Genomic DNA, 20,022 nt, shown 5'->3' with positions numbered 1-20,022 from the left:
AGGAGACACATTTCAATGTGAAATGTTCTTTAAGATTTAGTGAGAATTTTTTATCTGTTGTGTCTGTCACTTTTGGTGACCAAGCTGAGTGTTAAGTAAGTGAGTGAGAAGCCCTTAACTCTCCTGTATTGCGTTTCTGTCCCAAGTACTTTGTGTAGTGCATTGCAATTACAAATTAATTACTTCTCGACTCATGCTAAATATAATTTATAATCAAAAGCTTTGCTAATCTGGATTATGGAAATATCACTTGCTTTCCATATTTAACTATTCTTGTCTCTTATTTTTTTCCCCTCACGGTTATTATGAACGTGAGTGAAGTTATCGTAAATAAACACACTTCACGCACAGTTTGCAGTCACACAAATCCAGCTGAGCCATGACTGAGCCCACCTCTTATATAGGCCAGGACACGGTTCAGTGCAATGGTTGGCCACAGAATGTGACACTTACACTAGTCAAACTAACCATGCTTTAGGCAGAAACATGCTCAGGTAAGGCACAGATCACCTAGAGTGAGCACACTCTTAATTGTCACTTTTTTATTCACGTGAAAGCACAGTCTCTGTATGCACAATTCAAGTAATAAAATCGCCCATGCAGCAGGAGTGTCTACCAGAAAACAGGCAGACAGCATGCTGGACTAAATTACGACATCAAGTAAATTAATGCAAACAATAAAGTTGATATAGGCTTTATTTATTTACTGTATTTTTCGCACTATAAGGTGCACTGGATTATAGGGCGCATTATGCAACACTAGTAGTTAACAGGGTTGTCGCCAAGTTTTCTTTCTAAAGGCCTCGGCATACTTCCAGCGAAGCGAATTTCGTCCTTATTGCCAAAGTTGAGCGCACTTTCGCGAGCTTTCAATCTGGCATACTTTCTGCGGCTTTGCTTTGCCTGCCTCACACATGCTTTGCCTGCTTCACACAACCACAGCTGGTGCTGTGACATTAGTAAAGTTAAGTTTCATGACTATCGGAAAACGATCACCAATCGTGCTCTGTCTAGACAAGCTCCGGTATGTATCTCTCAATGAAGAGTCATAAAGGTGACGGTACCGCTGCTCAGCGAGCCTCTCTTAGAATTTTTCCATGTTTGTTTTCTTGGCACGCCTCTGTTTTAACGACCAATTACAGACGTTGTCACGTTGTGTCTTCGGCCGTGGAGTTCGCCCAACTTCCACGTGCACGACACGGCGAAAAAAGTCGCTGTGAGACGTCTGTGGCTGTTCGTTGTCTCCACAATTAAGTCACATTATTCGCTGAAGCCACGCAAATGTCGTCTCCGCATGAAGTATGCCGAGGCCTTAATTCTCCAGGTCTTGCTTTTAAGAACTGTAATTCTTAAAAAAAGAAACATTTTCTTTTTATGTCAAACGAGTGCTGGATGTTAATTTAAACAAATTTCTCACCTGAAAAACTGTTTATTTGGGTGAGTAAAGTGCTCTTGTTTATATACAGTAAGCTTAGATTTTTAGATTTCCACTAAGGCTGGGTGCAGCAGCATTAGCATTAGTGGCTAACTGGCCGATAATACTCAACTCTGAACGGAGACAGAGCTTGTGCGGTTAACAGCTAATGCTAATACTGCTCCTGCCTCAGTGCTGGAGAACTAAACTGCAACTCCTGTATAACGCTGTACTTCAGCGGAGTGACTTTACTGCTACTTACAACCTGACTGATAAAGTTCATACATAAGATGCACTGGATGATTTTTGGGAAAAATTAAAGGATTTTAAGTGCGCCTTATAGTGCAAATAATATAGTACAAAGTTCACAATCAAAAGATTGAGAGTTCAGAGCATGAAGCTGAGTCCCCCTGTGGTTTAAGTAAATATAGTCAGAGGAGGAGACGTGGTGGAGGTGGGTGTGATATAGTTCAATATCAGGATGAGGTGAGAGACGAAGGTATAGATAGGGAGGAGGTGCAGGAAGAGGAGGAGTTAGTAGTTACTTTTGGAGAAAAATCATCCTTTGAAAGTGCAGAATACAAAAAAAGAACAAATCTTCCGTAGCAAAAACATTTTGACCATTTAAATGTGTTTTCTAAAAACTTTTTCTAATCAGTAATTAACACCACCCATCACTATTCATTTGCATAAAGTTGAGAGAAGCACAACTTGAGTGCATCGCTGAATTCGCCCACTATTTTTATGGTCGCATCACTGAACACAGCTGTTCCTGACTCACACTGAAAATGAATGATCTTGGTCATAACACTGTAAAACCAACAATCAGTGTTATTAGTTGCTGAGTGTAAGTATGAATACAGGAGGCCTGTAAGAGTATTTATCAGATAAAGAACAGGTATGAAGGTAAGCCCATCAATAAATAAAGCTAAGTTATAACAAGACAGACTTTTACTGATATTTTTAAAGTCTATGCAATAACAAATAAACATGTTATTTAAAATCATAACTTATATCACTTATACAGCCACCTTGCAGGAAATAAAAAAACATTTTAAATGGAAATCAGTTGAATATTCAATTGAAAATAATTATTACTAATCATTATTAAGTCATTTTGGAGCACATCTATTAGTCCATTTGTCAAAATTTTAAATGAGCAAAAATTGACATACTAGATTTCTGCATGAAAGAAATAAAATATATAATGCTGGAAGGTAATTTTTGGACAAACACATTTGCTTTGTTTTACCCTATTACCCTATTGCAAATTTATTAGCAACATTTGTTGTTGTTGCTAGCCATAAACTGTTAAACAATCCCAATTTACATAGCTCATATAACTTATATAAAGAGTGAATAAAGTTTGTGGTTGTAAGGTGACAAAAGGTTCAAAAGGTATGAATACTTTTGCAAGCCTCTGTAGCTGTGATGATCTACGGTATGTTGTGTATAGAATCTGTATTCATAAAAAGCCCAGGGAGCATAGTATATAATAGCATGGTACTGCCCTTTCAAATAAATGTACATATAGATTTAATGTCTTTTCATGCTCTGTTTTCAGCGTCTGGAGGAAGCCCTAAAGTACTTCAACTACGGCTTTACTGTGATCTTTGTGATTGAGTCTGTGCTGAAACTGGTTGCCTTTGGCTTCAGGAGGTTTTTCAAAGAAAGGTGAGATGCTGCGTGGTGCATGAGATAAAACGTGAAAAGGTGTGGAAATTTATTTAAATTGAACTTCAATCAATTTAATTATACAACTGTTTCATACAGTTTTCTAAATGATTAAAATCAGTTCATAATTGTAGATATAGACAATGAAAACAACAGTAACACTGGGTAACTAGTTTCATATACAGGTCTGGAAAAGAATAACAGAACTCTTAAAAATGACAAGGAGTGGCATAAAGTTATCCAAAAGCAGTGTGTAAGACTGCTGGAGGAGAACAAGCCAAGATGCATGAAACTGTGATTAAAAACCAGGGTTATTTCCCCAAATGTTTGAAGTCTGAAAGTTCTGCATCTTTTTTGTTATTTCAGCCATTTCTCATGTTCAGCAAATAAATGCTCTAAATAACAATATTTTTATTTGGAATTTGGGAAAAATGTTGTTCATAGTTTATAAAATAAAACAACAATGATCATTTTACTCAAACATACTTATAAATAGCAAAATCAGAGAAACTGATTTAGAAACTGTAGTCTCTTATTTTTTTCCAGAGCTGTATATTACTTACATTAATTTACTACCACAAATAAGAAAAGGTTGGGACAGTATGGAAAATGCAAATAAAATAAATGCAATGATTTTTTGATTTAGAAAATGGTTTCTTTGCAGATGGTGTGAACTTAGTATATTTTTTTATGTTTTGTCTGCTTAACCTTATTTCATTCGTTAATTATACATTTTACATCATTTTATATCACTTTAGGCCTGTAAAAAGTTGGGACATGGGAAATAAAAACAGTACATAATACAATTAAACAATTCAATAAATCAGGATCTCTAGTTCTTCAAGCATCAGAACAAGTAATTTAACAATAGCTAATAAAACCACATGGGCAAGGAATTAGTTTGGCTTTTATCAAGCTGTACAATGTTAAATTCACAAATGGCACTTTCAGAAGAAAAGGATGCTGAGAGTTCCAAACCAAAGATGATAAGGAACTTCCAGAATCTTATTAGCATCATGTTCAAAAGCCAGGGCCTGTCATGGTCTGAGTTTATATCAGTACATTTCTGTGATGATAGTAATGCAGAAAAGAACATTGAGATCTCAGGGCAGCATAAGCTGCCTTTAAGATGACATCTTGTCCAAGGATGTCCATTAATTTTTCAGCAGAACAGTGAAAAACACAGTATACAGTACAAAGGAGTTGCTGTGGAAGAAGAGGTTACAGTTACTAGATTATTGGCCGGCCTGCAGTCCTGACTTGTCATTGAATGTGTGGAGAATTTAAAAAGAGTAAAATGATCATCACAACGTTTAATTTTTACACAACTTAAGGCGTGTTTGCAGGTAAAATTAAACAAAATAACACCTGAACCACCTAATTGCTTAATATCTTCAGTGCCATTGTTGTGAGAAGAAATGGCAACATTACATAGAGGGAAATCTGTTTTTAAAATATTTAAATAAAAGGTAAGAAACACCGCACTTTTTATTTGCATTTTCCATACTGTTCCAGCTTATCCTTGTTTGGGGTTGTATATAATGAGTAAACTATATACTATTGATCTACATTAATCTGTGATACATATAATAAACACAGCTTTATAATAGTATAACTTACTCACAGAATGTTAAACTGTTAGCCCTTGTTTAAGCCTCTCTTTCTGTCTGTTTGTTTCTCTTTCTCTCAGGTGGAATCAGCTGGACTTGGCCATTGTTCTGCTGTCTGTTATGGGCATTACCCTTGAGGAGATTGACCTGAATGCCTCATTACCCATTAACCCAACCATCATTCGCATCATGAGAGTACTTCGCATTGCCAGAGGTACAGGGTGGCAAGAAAACACAATCAGACTCCACACTGAAACACATAACTGGCTAAATTATTCAGGGATTGGAAAAAGGATGGGTATGCGGGTTGGGGGAAGGGCTGTGAGTGAATAAAGGAATTGCATGTAACAACTTTTGCTTTTCTTTGCACAGTGCTGAAGCTGCTTAAGATGGCCACAGGAATGAGATCTTTGCTGGACACAGTGGTGCAAGCTCTACCCCAGGTTGGTGCTTGTGTGGATATACACATTTATTAGATTCTAATTTTGCCACTGTACTGTATTTTACAGAATATAAGGCACACCATATTATAAGGCGCATTATCGATGAACGTATGTTTTTTGGTCTACAAAAAACATAAGGTGCCACAGATTATAAGGCTCATTTAAGCGACAGTAGTAAGAAAGGGCGATGTCACCATGTTTCCCCTCTAATTCAGCAGGTCTTGCCGCTGGGGGTGCCTAAGTAAAAAAAAACTGTAGTTCTTAAAAAAAAAAGAAAGTTTTCTTTCACAGATTTATTTCCTGAAAACTATTTATTTGGGCGAATAAAGCACTTCCATTTACTTACAGTAAGCTTAGATTTCCAGTATTTTAGTTCGGTTAGCAGCAATAGTACTGCTACACTGAGGAACCCTGAAAATCCCGGTAAGCCAGGGCGCTATCAGCTAGCGCGTAGCTTGTTTTAACATGGTAAACACACAGACTACAGTTTGATATACTCAACCTTTTATTTTTCGTGTTTGTTTGTTTTTTTTTTATCTGCAACGCTTGGAATTAACTCATGGTCGTTTATCTCCTTAATTTGATATAAATTAATCAGGAAACATGCCACACCTGCCCATTGTGTTTCTTATCAGTTCATTGTCCAGTTACATTGTGCCTGTGAGAATGGAAGGTCTGTGTAGAAATGCTTGTAATTCTTAAACAGTTACTGCAATATTTTTGTTAAACCCTTTTGACTATAAACTGAAAATCTGCACTTGAGTGTGTAATTGTTGTATAATATGCTTCATTTCTTATTCCTGTGGTGCTGCTGAAGTAATCACAGCCCAAAGATGTATGGACTTGATTTTATATTCCAAGAGTTATTTCTGCTTTTTTTTTCAGGTTGGGAATCTGGGTCTCCTCTTTATGCTGCTTTTCTTCATTTATGCCGCTCTGGGAGTGGAGCTCTTCGGAAAACTCGGTCAGTTCCTAAGCCTTCTCTCCCAGAGGTGTACACCGAGGTCACACAGGATAGACTTAATGGAATGCGTAATTACTTTTATTCTCATTTCCCCCCAGAATGCTCAGAAGAGAATCCATGTGAAGGTTTAAGCAGACACGCCACATTCGAGAACTTTGGCATGGCATTTCTTACCTTGTTCAGAGTGTCTACTGGAGACAACTGGAATGGAATCATGAAGGTAAAAATGTGCTAGCCCTTTAATTCACTCTTAAAACTGGGATTTTAAGGCCTCTTTATTAAATGTAATGATTCTACTACCCCTATTCGGAATAATAGACATATACAAAAACATACACACTGACTTCATTTGATTGCCTATCAGTTCACATAAGTCCCATTCAAAAGATTTTTTAATGAAGTATTCATCTCAGTGTATGTTTTCACTGTGTTAGGGTCCATCCATATTTCAGATGCATGAGAAAATTTGACACCACTTATGGGGATAGCTTATTTAATGCTTCTGTTTTACACACTAATTTTAAGTGGCATTTATAAGTGTAACTCTGAACGCCTTTGTTACAAACTGGAAATCTTCTTCACATCTTTGCTACTTAAAGACATTTTGTTTACCTGCTGACATTCATTCCCAGCCCTAAATCAGCCCAGTCCCAAATTATTAGGAATGTGTTGCAGGCTTAACATGCAGGAATAGATGTATAATAACAAAATATGATGAAATGAAGTTGAGCAGACAATACCTGAAATATCTTGAGTTTAGACTGTCTGCAGTCAAAGTGAAGAAGAAACACTAAGGGTCCTATTTTACACCCTGCACAAGGTGCGTCGATATTGTCATGCCTTGCATGTTGTTTTAAAAGAAACGATGAGTGAATATATCTATACCAGTGGGCATAGTGGTCTGGAAGTGAGGTGTTTAGGTACACTTCTGCGTATTGCTATCTTGGCAGCAGAAAACACAGGTGCACCACTGACTAAAAAAAGCCTAGAGAACAGTCAACTGTCAGACGTTCATTGCTACTTACCTATGTAGGTAGGCATACACACCCACTCATTACACACGCAGGGATGCACAGCCGTGCAAAACCCAACTTTTACATTGACAAAAAAAATAATTTGAAAAAAACATTGCTGTTTCCATAAATGACCTGCTGGCGCACTTTCACAGCATAAACATGTAGGTCTGTTTACGTACTAAGAGGCAAAGAAGCATTGCGCTGTTAAAATACCAAAGTCATTTTAAGTACTTTTTTGTACTTTTCCCGTAATTACTATAGCAAAGACACACTGACACACCTTCAGTAGATCTGTGCAGTGCACAGTTAACAGTTTTAGAGCCCTGAGTGTTTATGTTTTTGCATTGTGCTGTCGTTTTCTGATTTTGGGTTGTAATTAGAAACTTAACAGCTTGCCTTGGTGAGAAAGCTCTTCTACAAAGCGATAAATGTGACATTTTAATAGTTACCTGGTGAGAAACTTCAGTGCACACAAAAAATCTCCATCCCTTAGGCACTTCTGTAACCTGTTTAGTATTCCAGTTAGCTGTTAACAGACCAGACAGTTTCCTGAAAAGTAAAGCTCTCCTCTGACACCAATGAGATCCGCCGCATAATTAGGGACACTCTGCAGCTGTGAGATTAATGAATTCATTATGCAACATGGTCATGTGTGTTCTAGGACACTCTGCGGGAGTGTAAGAGTGGAGACCGCTGTTTGAGCTACCTGCCACTGGTGTCCCCGCTGTACTTTGTGACATTCGTTCTGGTGGCTCAGTTTGTGCTGGTGAACGTGGTGGTGGCCGTTCTCATGAAGCATCTGGAGGAGAGCAACAAGGAGGCCTTAGAGGAGGCAGAGATGGAGGCAGCTCTGCAGCTGGAGCTGCAGGCAAACCGACGACAGAGCAATGCCTCTATGGGCGGAGTTTCTGGGCTGGAGAATAAAGCCGTGGGCCCGGCACCTGAGCAGGTAGTCTCTTTACTGAAATTGCTGATTTATAAAGGAATATCATGAAAGTTATCAGTGGTGCCCAATTTCTTTCAAACCATTTTTACTGATGGTTTGACATCACAAAGTGTTATTTTCCATGATTTGAATAAACATAAGTGTCTTATATATACTTAATATATAATATATTTATTTATACATTTATATGGTAGCAATATTGTGTATATCTCTTTAGGATATACAGAGAGAGAGAAAGTTTTGTTGTTTTTAATGTTGGAATGTGATGGCAATCTTGTTGCCGTTACAGTTATGCCAATAAAAGTACCTTGTATTTTTAGTGAGAGAGTGAGAGACAGAGTGAGAGTTAGGTGGAAGAGCGGTGCTGGCTTCTCTGTCATGCATTTACATAACAAAAGTTGACTGATTGCTCTGTTGAGAAGGGGGGCGATGTCCTTGAGATCCTGAAATTTCAGTCATCCTAGTGTTAATGCAAAAACTTTACATTTTTTTGCAGCATGAAGACCCTCAGAATGGCAACCTGCTCTCAGTGGGGAAGCCTTCCATATCAAGGATGCTGTCTTTGCCAAATGACAGTTACATGTTTTACCCCATTAAATCTGGACACAGGCCTACTGATCAGCCCATCTCCAAGCAGCAGTCCGTTGATTGGAATACACTAGCAGGTGACATAATGATTAATGTGCAGTCATTGACTGAGGACTAGCATTCCTCTCATTATGTGCTCCAGGGGTGTTCAATTCCAGGGCTGGCTTGGTGATTTTCCCACTCAAACACACCTGATTCAACATTTGGTTTAGTAGAGGTGTGTAAACAGGGCACTGACACTGGCACCTGTCAGGACTGAAATTGAATACCCCTGTTGTATTCAATAACATATGTACAGAATTACAATTCTCAGTTTAGTAATTAGTGTTTATATCGGTGTGTATTCTTTAGGTTCTTCTCTTTCAGTCAGTTCTCAGCCATGTGAATGGGGATCCCTGCTGCAGGCTCCAGTGGCAGTGCCACAGACACCCTCCGTCACCCACTTACAATCCCGACCACAGCAGCACCCACAAAGAAACAGTACCCTCAGGATGCTTCAAAGACAGGTACATTTGTGGTGATAAACAGTGGCTAGCAAAATGTTCATACCCCTTGAACTTTTCCACATTTTGTCACCTTACAACCACAAACTTAAATGTGTTTTACTGAGATTTTAAGTTATAGACCAACACAAAATAGCACATAATTGTGGTGTGGAATGAAATTTAAAATTAAAAGTGTGATGTTCAAAAGCATTCAGCCCTTTTACTCTGAAACCCCAAAATAAACTCCAGTGCAATCAGCTGCCTTCAGAAGTCACTTAATTAGTTTATAGAGTCCTGCAGCTGTGTGTAATTTAGTCTCAGTATAAATACACATGTTCTGTAAAGGCCTCAGTGGTTTGTTAGAGAACACAATAGAACAAACAGCATCATGAAGACCAAGGAACTCACCAGACAGGAAAGGGTTAAAGTTGTGGAGAAGTTTAAAGCACATACCAAGGGTTAAGTTATAAAAGCATCTACCAAGCTTTGAGCATCCGAAGGAGCACAGTTAAAAAATGGAAAAAGTATTCCACAACTGAAAACCTATAAGACATGATTGTCCACCTAAAATAACAGATCATGCTAGGAGAGCACTGGACAAAGAATACGCCAAGAGGACCATGGTCACTCTGGAGAAGCTGCAGAAATCCACAGCTCAGGTGGGAGAATTTGTCCATAGGACAACTGTAGATCGCGCATTCCACAAATCTGGCCTTAATGGAAGAGTGGCAAGAAGAAAACCATTGTTGAAAGAAGAACACTGGACACACCATCCCCACTGTGAAACATGGTGGTGGTAGCATCATTGTTTAGGGATGCTTTTCTTCAGCAGAGACAGGGACGCTGGTCAGAGTTGATGGGAAGATGGGTGGAGCTAAATTAAGGTAAATTCTTTTGGAGGCTGCAAAAGACTTGAGAATGAGATTCACCTTCCAGCAAGACAATGACCCTAAACATACAGCCAGAGTTACAGTGGAAGGATTAAGATCAAAGAATATTCATGTGTTAGAATGATCCAGACAAAGTACTTAAATCCCATTGAACTTCTGTGGAAAGATATAAGATTTGCATTTCACAGATGCTCTCTATCCAACCTGGCTAAGCTTGAGCAGTTTTGTAAATAAGAATGGTCAAAAATATCAGTCTTTAGATGTGCAAAACTGGTAGAGCCATACCCTAAAAGACTTGCAGCTGTAATTGCAGTAAAAGGTGACTCTACTAAGTATTGATATAGGGGTATGAATACTTTTGCACGTCACACTTTTTATAGATTTTTGTTTGATTCAGATTTTGAAAGCCATGTATCATTTTCATTTTACTTCACAATTATGTGCTGCTTGTGTTGGTCTATCACTTAACATCTCAATCAAATACATTTAAGCTTATTTGTTATGAGGTGACGTGAAAAAGTTAAAGGGGTATGAATATGTATAGCTTGCGTGTTCATGATTGCAAGATTCTGACAGAACATTGTTTTGTTGTTCTATAGGAGGCAATCAAGAGCGATTCTGTTGATTCAGCTCACCCCGGCTCCCGAGACAACCTGCTTTTGCATTGCTCCGACGACATTTTGCACCTCAAAGTACCCAGCGTTCCTCTGACCGGAGGCTCCGCCCCCTGCACCCCTCAAGCCACGCCCCCTCTTCTCCCTCGCAGCCGAACAGCCAGCGTGCAGACAAGAAGGCATGTGTACAGCCAGCGGAGCATTCCCTCCCGCAAGCCTGCACTCACCCAGCCAACACACACACTAACTATTACAGACAAACATCCTCGTGCACATCTGCCTAACACGGACGAGGTGGACGAGGAGGTTCAGCAAATCATATGCTCCAGCCAAAGGAGAGACTCCTCCCAGCAGCTTAGACGTAGCCACACGTTATCCCCTTACGTTGCTGCCCCATCGTGTTCCGCTAGCCAATCACAGAGCTCGGAGCAAAGTGAGGGTCCCCGGGGTTGCCACCTGCGGAAGTACTACAGCATGGATGTACATGGCTTTCTCACTCAGCCGGTCGGCTGCCCCCGCCGCCACTCCACACACGGGGAGGAGCTACAGCAGGAGCAAAGCAGGTCGTCCTGTCAAACTCGAGGCAGATCAGTATCCCCGGTGCCCAGGAAGGAGAAAATGAGTCCGCCTTGCATTTCTATAGACCCGCCCACTGACTCCACTGAGATCCAGTCTTCAGTGTCCAGTCAGGAGAGCAGCACAGTCCTGAGGAGGCGGGCGCCGTCGTTCGAGTCAGCCCTCACACTGATCACCTTGGAACCTCAGGATCGTCCTGAATCTCCGCCCATCACAAAATCACCCCCTGTGCAACTAGAACCTCATCCCGAGCCCCACTCCAAGCCTTGTTTGCCAGGCCGTCTGCCCCTCCCCCAGTTTTCCTTCGACCAGTCGGACGTCAGCTCCCTGAGCAGTCTGTCGGAACTGCTGTCAGACAGTGACCAGTCCTCGCACTCCTTCCCTCTTGAGGCCCAATCAGAGAGCGCGGGGTCTGTCGGGAGCGCCGCGGCTCGTAGTTCGTTCAGGAAGAAGGGGCTGGTCAGAATGGGTAGCTCTAGGGATTGCGCAGACCCTGATTCTGTTGCCTGAGCAACCAAAAACGTAAGGCATCGACAGTGCAGTGCACCCATCAGGTAGGAATCTTCAAAGCAGGAAAGTGAGGTCAAGTCATGAGTTATGCAATGAATTTCCAGCAGAACTGACTGAAATCCTTCCTAATCATATTGATTAGGAGTATCGGGAGTAGTAATATTGATCTAAAAACTGATTTGTCAGTGATGTTTCAGCCTCTTGAAGCTCACAAACTGATGCAGGAGATCATCAAACTCTTGTGATATTTAATAGCAACCCTTAAATCATTTCTATATATTTTAGTTACTGTTAGAGCCCTATATTATGGTTAACATGGTTGTTCTAGAACCCTGTCCTGAAACTAAGGCGAATGCTAGCTTAGTTTATGGTATTAAAACCTGAACTATGAACTATGATGTGTGTGTTTCAGTGTCTAAGAAAGATGTATGCTTCTTATTTTTTCTTTACAGTTTGTTCAGAGGGAGGGGAGCTGCTGACATGTTTTCATGGTTTTCATGAAACTATGATGAACAGGTCTAAACACACACTGCATGGCAGCAATATCAGGACTGTGCCACAGAGTGGGTGAAATATATAGTGAAGTAATATATTTATTGGATGCAGGGATTGGCCTGTTGTATTTTTATAAAAAGGTCAGAGTTTTGCACATGAAATCAGAAAGTCGTTTTGACTATTTGAACATCTTAATTAGAGCAAACTTCTGATTTCTGTTCATGGTGCCTGGAGAACCGCGAGGTTCCCAGTGCTGTGATGAAGCATGCGAATGCTGGTTTAAATGCTAATTCAGTTACCGCTTCGATGAACACTTCTGCCAGTCAAGGAGTAAAACGTGGGGTGCAGAATCCCATTCAACCTTATTTTGGCACTTTTTTGGATGCATCCCAAAGCCATCCTAGTTGCTGTTACATTGTTCCACTGTTTTTTACATGATGTACATGATGAGAGAGCACTGTTGTCCTCTTAATACAGTCACTTTTACCACTCAGATGAAAGTGTACATACACGTTTGGGTGAAGTTATGAAACATTTCTTCAGCAACCACAATCATAGTTTTTAACCACACTCTGTAATTTATAGTGTTCTTGTTTACATAAGATTTGTTGTGTAAATCATATATTCTTAACTTATTTTGGGGCTCACTCTTTCTCCATTGTCAGTTATGTAAGTGTCACACAAAAACCTTGCATCTCCAAAATAGAAGCTTGACAGGAAAAAGAAAGTAAGTTCAAGAAGATTTCATTAATTTTAGCATTTTGAAGCATTTGATTAACTGATTCACTATTCACAATATAGTAAACTGACTTAAGTAAAAGTAAAATATTTTGTAGACTATGTTTCTAAACAGTTTCTCAATAAAAAAAACATTGGTATGTCACAATTATATTCTGTCACATAAACAAAACAAACATGACTACTATATGAAATGTTGGACAGTTGGATGCCCTATTACTCATTTTAGAAAATGTTAGGTGTGATCATGTTTACAGGAGAAAAAATTTTCATTTGTGCTGTCCATGCTTATCTACAGTCATTAGGTTGACATTCGACATTTCAAACAAAGCTATAGTAAATCTAACTTTCACAGATTCACAGATTCATCAGTAAATATACAGGGATTGGACAATGAAACTGAAACACCTATCATTTTAGTGTGGGAGGATTCATGGCTAAATTGGAGCAACCTGGTGGTCAATCCTCATTAATTGCGCATTTCACCAGTAAGAGCAGAGTGTGAAGGTTTAATTAGCAGGGTAAGAGCACAGTTTTACTCAACATATTGCAATGCACACAACATTATGGGTGACATACCAGAGTTCAAAAGAGGACAAATTGTTGGTGCACGTCTTGCTGCACATCTGTGACCAAGACAGCAAGTCTTTGTGATGCATCAGGAGCCACGGTATCCAGGGTAATGTCAGCATACCACCAAGAAGGACCAACCACATCCAACAGGATTAACTGTGGATGCAAGAGGAAGCTGTCTGAAAGGGATGTTCGGGGGCTAACCCGGATTGCCCAAATCACGTCAGAATTCAATGTGCACCTCAACTCTCCTGTTTCCACCAGAACTGTCCATCAGGACAGTAAATTACTGTGGTCTAAAACCAGGTTTCTGTTTCATTTTCCAGCCCCTGTACATATACAAGTAATGTAAAATTATACATAGTAAAGGAAACAAGGAGATACAAGGTTTTTGCAGCACAGTCACATGATATGGTTTCATATCCCATTGTTTACAAAGCAATCAGAAGCTTCAAAATGTTTTATTTGAATAGTGGTAAATGGTGGTAAATCTAATATGAACGAAATGCCTCCAACTCCATTCCTTCAGCTTTAATCTAGTGGCAGGGTCTTCACTTAGTTTCAAAATCAAAGTTGCGTACCTTTAATCTGAGTGTGCTGACGTGTACTTTGCACCATCATTTTAATGTGTTGATTGCTGTCATGTCCTGCGGTTGAAAGAGAAAGACATGGAAACTCAAGGGCTTTTAAACACAAATCAGTATGTTGTAAGTTGTGTATGATGAGTCAATCACCTTCATTCAGAGCATTTTCCAGCTGTGTTTTTCTTTAAAAAAATGTAAAAGATGAAAGAAGTGTCTGATGAAGTCCTGAGGCAAGGCTGTGTTCTCAGTGTTCGTATTGTCGGAGCGATATGCAGCGGTTTGACCCAGAGAGGTGCCTTTGGACTGTTTTACAACGTGATTTCAGGGCAAGAGCGGACACTGATTGTTTTATTCAGGTCACTGAAAATGATGGTGGACGTCAAATGACTGTTTTTTAAAGCCAATAAATTTGATCTGAAGAGCATGAAACAGTCAACTAATTTTCTGTCTCGGTCAGATCTGTCTCTGTATTTAAACAAAACACTGAGAGAAAAGGTACAAAGGTATCAGGACACTTCTTTAAGAGTGTTAATCAAAGATATTAAAAAGAGTTTATCCTGCTTTTGTTGGCGTAACTGTCTCGTAATGGTGTAATGTCCAGGGAAGACTTCATTTGATTTGATTTTGATTGCATTTAGTGACAAGACTATTGGTAAGGGGCTCAAAGTGGATCAGCAGACCAAGAGGCTAAACACTGTGGCCTGAGGACATAAGTTTGAATCATGAATCATGGCACTTTCTCCCCTGTGATCCCCGGTTGGCTGATGTATCAGAGCCTGGAATCTAGTGACTTCCTTTAAGATCAGGCTGATGCTGCATTGACAGTGAGGTTAGTAAATATTTTACATTGGCTTACGAAAGCAATCATACCCCTTAAACTTTTTTCACATTTTGTTCCCTTACAACCAAAAACTTTAAGTTTATTTTATTGAGATTTAAAGTCATAAACCACATAATTGCAGAAGCACATATTTGTAAAGTGGATTTGTATGAAAAGATATATGGTTTTCAAAATTTTAATCAATTAAGCACCTTCTTCCACATGGTTGCTGTGTCCTCCTCTACATGGCTTGTGGAAAACTGCAAACAGCACTTCTTATGTCTTTATTTCAACAAAAGCAAAAGAAAATCTTCCTTAAAGGATAGATTTGTGGAGTGCAAAACTTCTTGTTGTCCTGTCGAGAGACTCTCCCTTCTGAGCTGTGGATTTCTGCAGCTCCTCCAGAGTGATCATGGGCCTCATGGCTGACTCTCTGACCAGTGCTCTCTTTGATTGATCTGTCAGTTTGAGTGGACAGCCATGTCTTGGTAGGTTTGCAGTTGTAGAATACTTGGAACTGTGCTTCTTGGGAAGCTCAAAACTTGGGAAATGTTTTTTATAACAAAACCCTGCTTTAAAATTTTTCATAACTTTATCTCTGACCTGTCTGGTGAGTTCCTTAGTATATTCATGATGCTGTTTGTTTACTTGTTTACTTGAGGTCTTCACAAAAGAGGTGTATTCATACTGAGACTAATTTACACACAGCTGAACTTATTAAGTATTTTCAATACAATTGACTGCCCTGGATTTTATTTTGGGGCTAAATACTTTTTTTTTTTTTTTTTTTGATTAAACTGTTAAAAACCATGTATCATTTTCTTTCCATTTCACAAATATGTGCTAATGTCCAAAACTCCCCAAACTCATTCTAAAAATATTGGTTGGAGCACCACCATCATTCCCAAGAACACAGTTCCACTGCTTCACACTCATTGCTTGGGGACCTTATATATCCCGGTAGTCCATGCCAGAGTGTCCTTTTCCATTGACAGTAATTCTCTTAAGGAACCAGCCAAGCACTAATTTCTAGAGGTGTCCATAAGCATTTGAACAAATAGTGTAAAATAAGATGTGTCTACTTGACTTAAGTTCAATGTGAAATAACTGAGATAAGTGAGATATCAGTCATGGAAGTGATCTCCAAACTGTACAACATGAACGATTTATGAAATGATATTGAGATAAACTACGTAAGTAGTTCATTTAAGACACTCAAGTAGTGGGAAAAGGTCAGTTTTCTCGTGTCAAGCTGAAATCAAAACAGCAACACAACAGGCAGCTCTGACCTTTAAGCAACCTGCCGTTCACATGTAAACATGCTGCATAAACATGAAATTCCAAACATGAAGTAGAAATGAGCACTGAGAAGAAAACTGGGGGCGTGTATTCATTTTCAGTTCACATCTACAGGTGCATCTGAAACAATTTAATATCATTTAAAAGTTAATTTATTTCAGTAATTCAATTCACAAAGTAAAACTCATACATTGATTTACACAGTGTGATCAATTACAAGTATGGCAGTCAGTATCTCAGAATATTAGAATATTATATGAGATCAATTGGTACGTTTGGCAGTGTGCCAAGTCCTGCAGGAAAATGAAATCTACATGTCCATAATGCTTGTTCTCACACTACAAGCAACTTGGACTGTGTGTCTCTCCACTCCTCCTCCAGACTCTGCTTCCTTTATTTACAAGTGAAATGTTAAATTTACTGATGATCAGTGATGGTTTGGAGAGACATGTCATCTGCTGGTGTTGATCCACTGTGTTTTATTATCAAGTCTAAAGTCAGTGCAGTTTTGTTTTCCCACAAAATCTTACAGCACTTCATGCTTCCCTCCGCTGACAAGTGTTATGGAAATTTGGAGATTTCATTTTCCAGCAGGACTTGGCACACTGCCCACACTGCCAAAAAAAGACAAAATTTGTTTTATATAATATTCTGAGATATTGATATTTGGGTTTTTATTGGCTGTAAGCCATAATCATCAACAATTAAATAAATAAACATGGAATAGATCACATTGTGTGTATCTATATCATATATGGTTCTACCATGAGAGCAATACAGAGGGTTTACCATAAGGTGCAATAGAAAGGCCAGATTAGACTTTACCAAAATACATCTAAAGAAGCCACTCCGATTTTTGAACAGCATTCTTTGGGCAGGTGAAACTAAGATCAACCTGTATCAGAATGATGGATCAGAAAGCAATCCAGGAGTTTTTTGAGGTGAACAAAGTGGAATATTCTTCAGTGGACGAGTCAGTCACCAGATCTGAACCAGTTGAGCAGCCCACAACTAGCTAAAACTGAAGACGAAATACAGTGTTTGGTGATGTCCATGGCTTCCAGACAGTCATTGACTGCAAAGGATTCTCAACAAAGTATAAAAATCTACATTTTATTTATGACAAAGTTAATTTGTCCAATTACTTTTGAGCCCCTGAAATGAGGAGGCTTTGCAGAAAAATGGCTACACCGCTCTCGTCTATATTCAAATTTAACATTGATTATAAATGTGTCTAATCAATATTACGTTTTATTTGAATTTTTTATGTGAATTACACATTCATTTTCTTGCATTTGTGTACATCAACAAGCTGCTCACAAAAGAGATTGTGAGATTGTTCAGGTTCTGTAAAAGCTCTGCTAAAAAGCTCACTGCACTGCACCACTGGCCGTAGCCTATAGTTGTGGAACTGTCTGGGACTTTTAATGAGTACACTGTACAGTAACCAAAGAAAAAGCCAAAAAAATGCACCTGAAGCAGCAGAAGCTTCACAGACCCTCAGGAGAACAACTGTGTCCACAGCATCCAGCTGTACCACCATATGCTACTGAATCTACCTTTACTATACAGCAAAATGATCATCTTTCCTAATAGATTCTCTGGCACATTTCCTATAACTATTACATTTATATATTTATATCTGTACACATAGTGGCGCAAAAAGGTATGTGTCCCCTACAGATTTCTTTTGTTTTGTCAAACTGATATTTTTCTGATTATCAAACTAACTTTAATATCAGACAAAGATAACCTGAGTAAATATAAAAAAACACTTTTTAAATGATAATTTTATTTGTTAAAAGAAAAAAAACTATTCAAACCAATCTTTTTAACCCGTGTGAAACACCTAATAACCTGCTTTTGTCAGTCTTGGCGGCAACAACTGCAATTAAGCTTCACCGATAACTGATAATGAGTCTTTCTCATCTCTGTGGAGGAATTTTGTTCCACTCTTCTTTACAGAATTGTTTTAATTCAGACACATTGGAGGATTTTCCAGCATAAACATCCTGTTTAAGATCATCCACATCTCAATCAGACTAGGACACTCCAAAACGTTCATTCCGTTTTTTTTTAAGTCATTCAGAGGTGGACTTTGTGTGCTTTGGGTCATTGTCCTGCTACAGAACCCAAGTACACCTGAGCTTGAGGTCAGTTCAGTATGATGTTTTCTTTTTCTAAAATGATGTGTTAGTTTTGCACCAGTTGTAATGAGACACACACCTTTCAAAATGTTCCACTTTTGTCACATCAGTCCAAAGAATATTTACCCAAAGTTCTGGAGATCATAAAGATGTTAGTTGGTAAATGTGAGATGGAGAACATTTTCACTCAGTCTCTTTCTTTTTACTGAATCATTAACACTGACCTTAAATGAATTCAGTGGAAATGTGAATTGTGGTCAGACGAATTTCTATTCCAGATCTTTTTTGGAAGAAATGGACACTGTTAGCTCTGGACCAAAGACGAAAGGGACCATTCAAAATGTCCCTCCTTCACATCTCAGCAAAACAAGTCACATTTTAGACTAGTTTTTGACTATAATAAGATAAGAAGCATCTACATCAAGTGCTCTCCATCATTTTATTAATAAAATAGTTTGTTTTGTTGTTTTGGATAATAGTGAGTAATTGAAAGTCAGATTTTACATTATAGCCTACAGTACTATCATTGCACTAGTATACGAGTACTGAGATGCACTCAGTGGGGGTTTTCCATTCTTTTGTTCCTGGGAGCTCAGTATTAAAAGGTAAATTGTCAAGAACGTTCTCCTCAGAACACAGGTCTGTTTTTTGTGGTTGTAAAGCATTATAACTCTTCTGTTTCTGCACGAGTACAGTATGTACAGTGTGTCTACCGTTAGTGTGCAGTGTGTGCTCTCAATATTAGTGCTTTGCTGCCACCTGGTGGTAGAAGTTCCACAGTTAGGTCTCAGTGAGTTTACCTTCAGGGCAGTTTGAAATAGATTTTTATCAGATTTTACGCATCACGCAAATGTTTAGGCATATTCACGGACGTAATTTGGGGGGGACATGTCCAGTGCACTTTTTCAAAAGCCAGTTTTTGCCAGATTTTACAATTAAAAATAGGGGTCTAGAGAATAGTGAATGAGAACACCAGTAACATCTATGATCAAAACCAGTCATGTGGGAAACTCTTCAAGTCTTAAAGTGGCAGTTATGCTTAGGGCCTCCAAAACCTTAGCAGCGGCCCTGGCTAAGCCTAACATATTCATTCTAAAAACTGGGGTGTCAAGTTGCTTTTCACAGGAGTTCTTCTTCTTCAGGCCACGTCACGCGTCTTTACGTACTTACGTCACACGTACAGCCTCTAAAAGAGGATCCGGCTCAGTTTTACTGAACGTGAGCGGCTGGTGGAGCAATGGAGACTTCAGAAGAGGAAACTGAGAGCTCAGTAGCTCATTTACCCAGAGTAAAACTAAAGAAACAAAGAGTGAAGTTTCAGACTATATGCTACATTTGGTAGGTACAATAAACGCTGCACATCACCACAAACACCATCCACTGTGAAGCATGGTGGTGGGAGCATCATGCTGTGGGGATGCTCGTCCGTTGCAGGGCCTGTAAAGCATGTTTAAAGGTAAAGATGAATTTTCTGTGGAGAAATTACACCTGAAAAGAAGGTGAGAGAGTGAGGTCAAGTGATGTAAATTAATTTAATAGCAGGGTGGCAGAATAGACCTGAGTTCTCAGCAATTTCTGCTGTAGGCTGGAAACATTAAGGTTTGATATTAAAAGATGAACACAAGAAAAAAAAAAT

At 39.1% G+C, this 20,022-nt stretch overlaps 1 protein-coding gene across 2 annotated transcripts in view; it reads left to right on the top strand.

Annotated features, from left to right (window-relative positions):
* Nucleotides 1-14,661, top strand: part of cacna1hb (calcium channel, voltage-dependent, T type, alpha 1H subunit b) — a 173,800-nt gene extending 159,139 nt beyond the window's left edge. For both annotated transcript variants that reach the window (XM_049470121.1, XM_022674890.2), the window contains exons 27-35: nt 2,979-3,088; nt 4,779-4,912; nt 5,071-5,141; nt 6,027-6,105; nt 6,204-6,325; nt 7,783-8,070; nt 8,564-8,732; nt 9,007-9,161; nt 10,630-14,661. In XM_049470121.1, the coding sequence (XP_049326078.1) occupies nt 2,979-3,088; nt 4,779-4,912; nt 5,071-5,141; nt 6,027-6,105; nt 6,204-6,325; nt 7,783-8,070; nt 8,564-8,732; nt 9,007-9,161; nt 10,630-11,730 (2,229 nt within the window). In that variant the 3' untranslated portion in view covers nt 11,731-14,661. The remainder of the gene's footprint in view (nt 1-2,978; nt 3,089-4,778; nt 4,913-5,070; nt 5,142-6,026; nt 6,106-6,203; nt 6,326-7,782; nt 8,071-8,563; nt 8,733-9,006; nt 9,162-10,629) is intronic.
* The last annotated feature ends 5,361 nt before the right edge of the window (nt 14,662-20,022 follow it).

This window comes from Astyanax mexicanus, chromosome 21 (genome assembly GCF_023375975.1).
Source record: "Astyanax mexicanus isolate ESR-SI-001 chromosome 21, AstMex3_surface, whole genome shotgun sequence".
Classification (NCBI taxonomy): Eukaryota; Metazoa; Chordata; class Actinopteri; order Characiformes; family Acestrorhamphidae; genus Astyanax; species Astyanax mexicanus.
The sequence above is the reverse complement of the archived record's forward strand: the minus strand, read 5'-3'. Positions and strand labels throughout refer to the sequence as shown.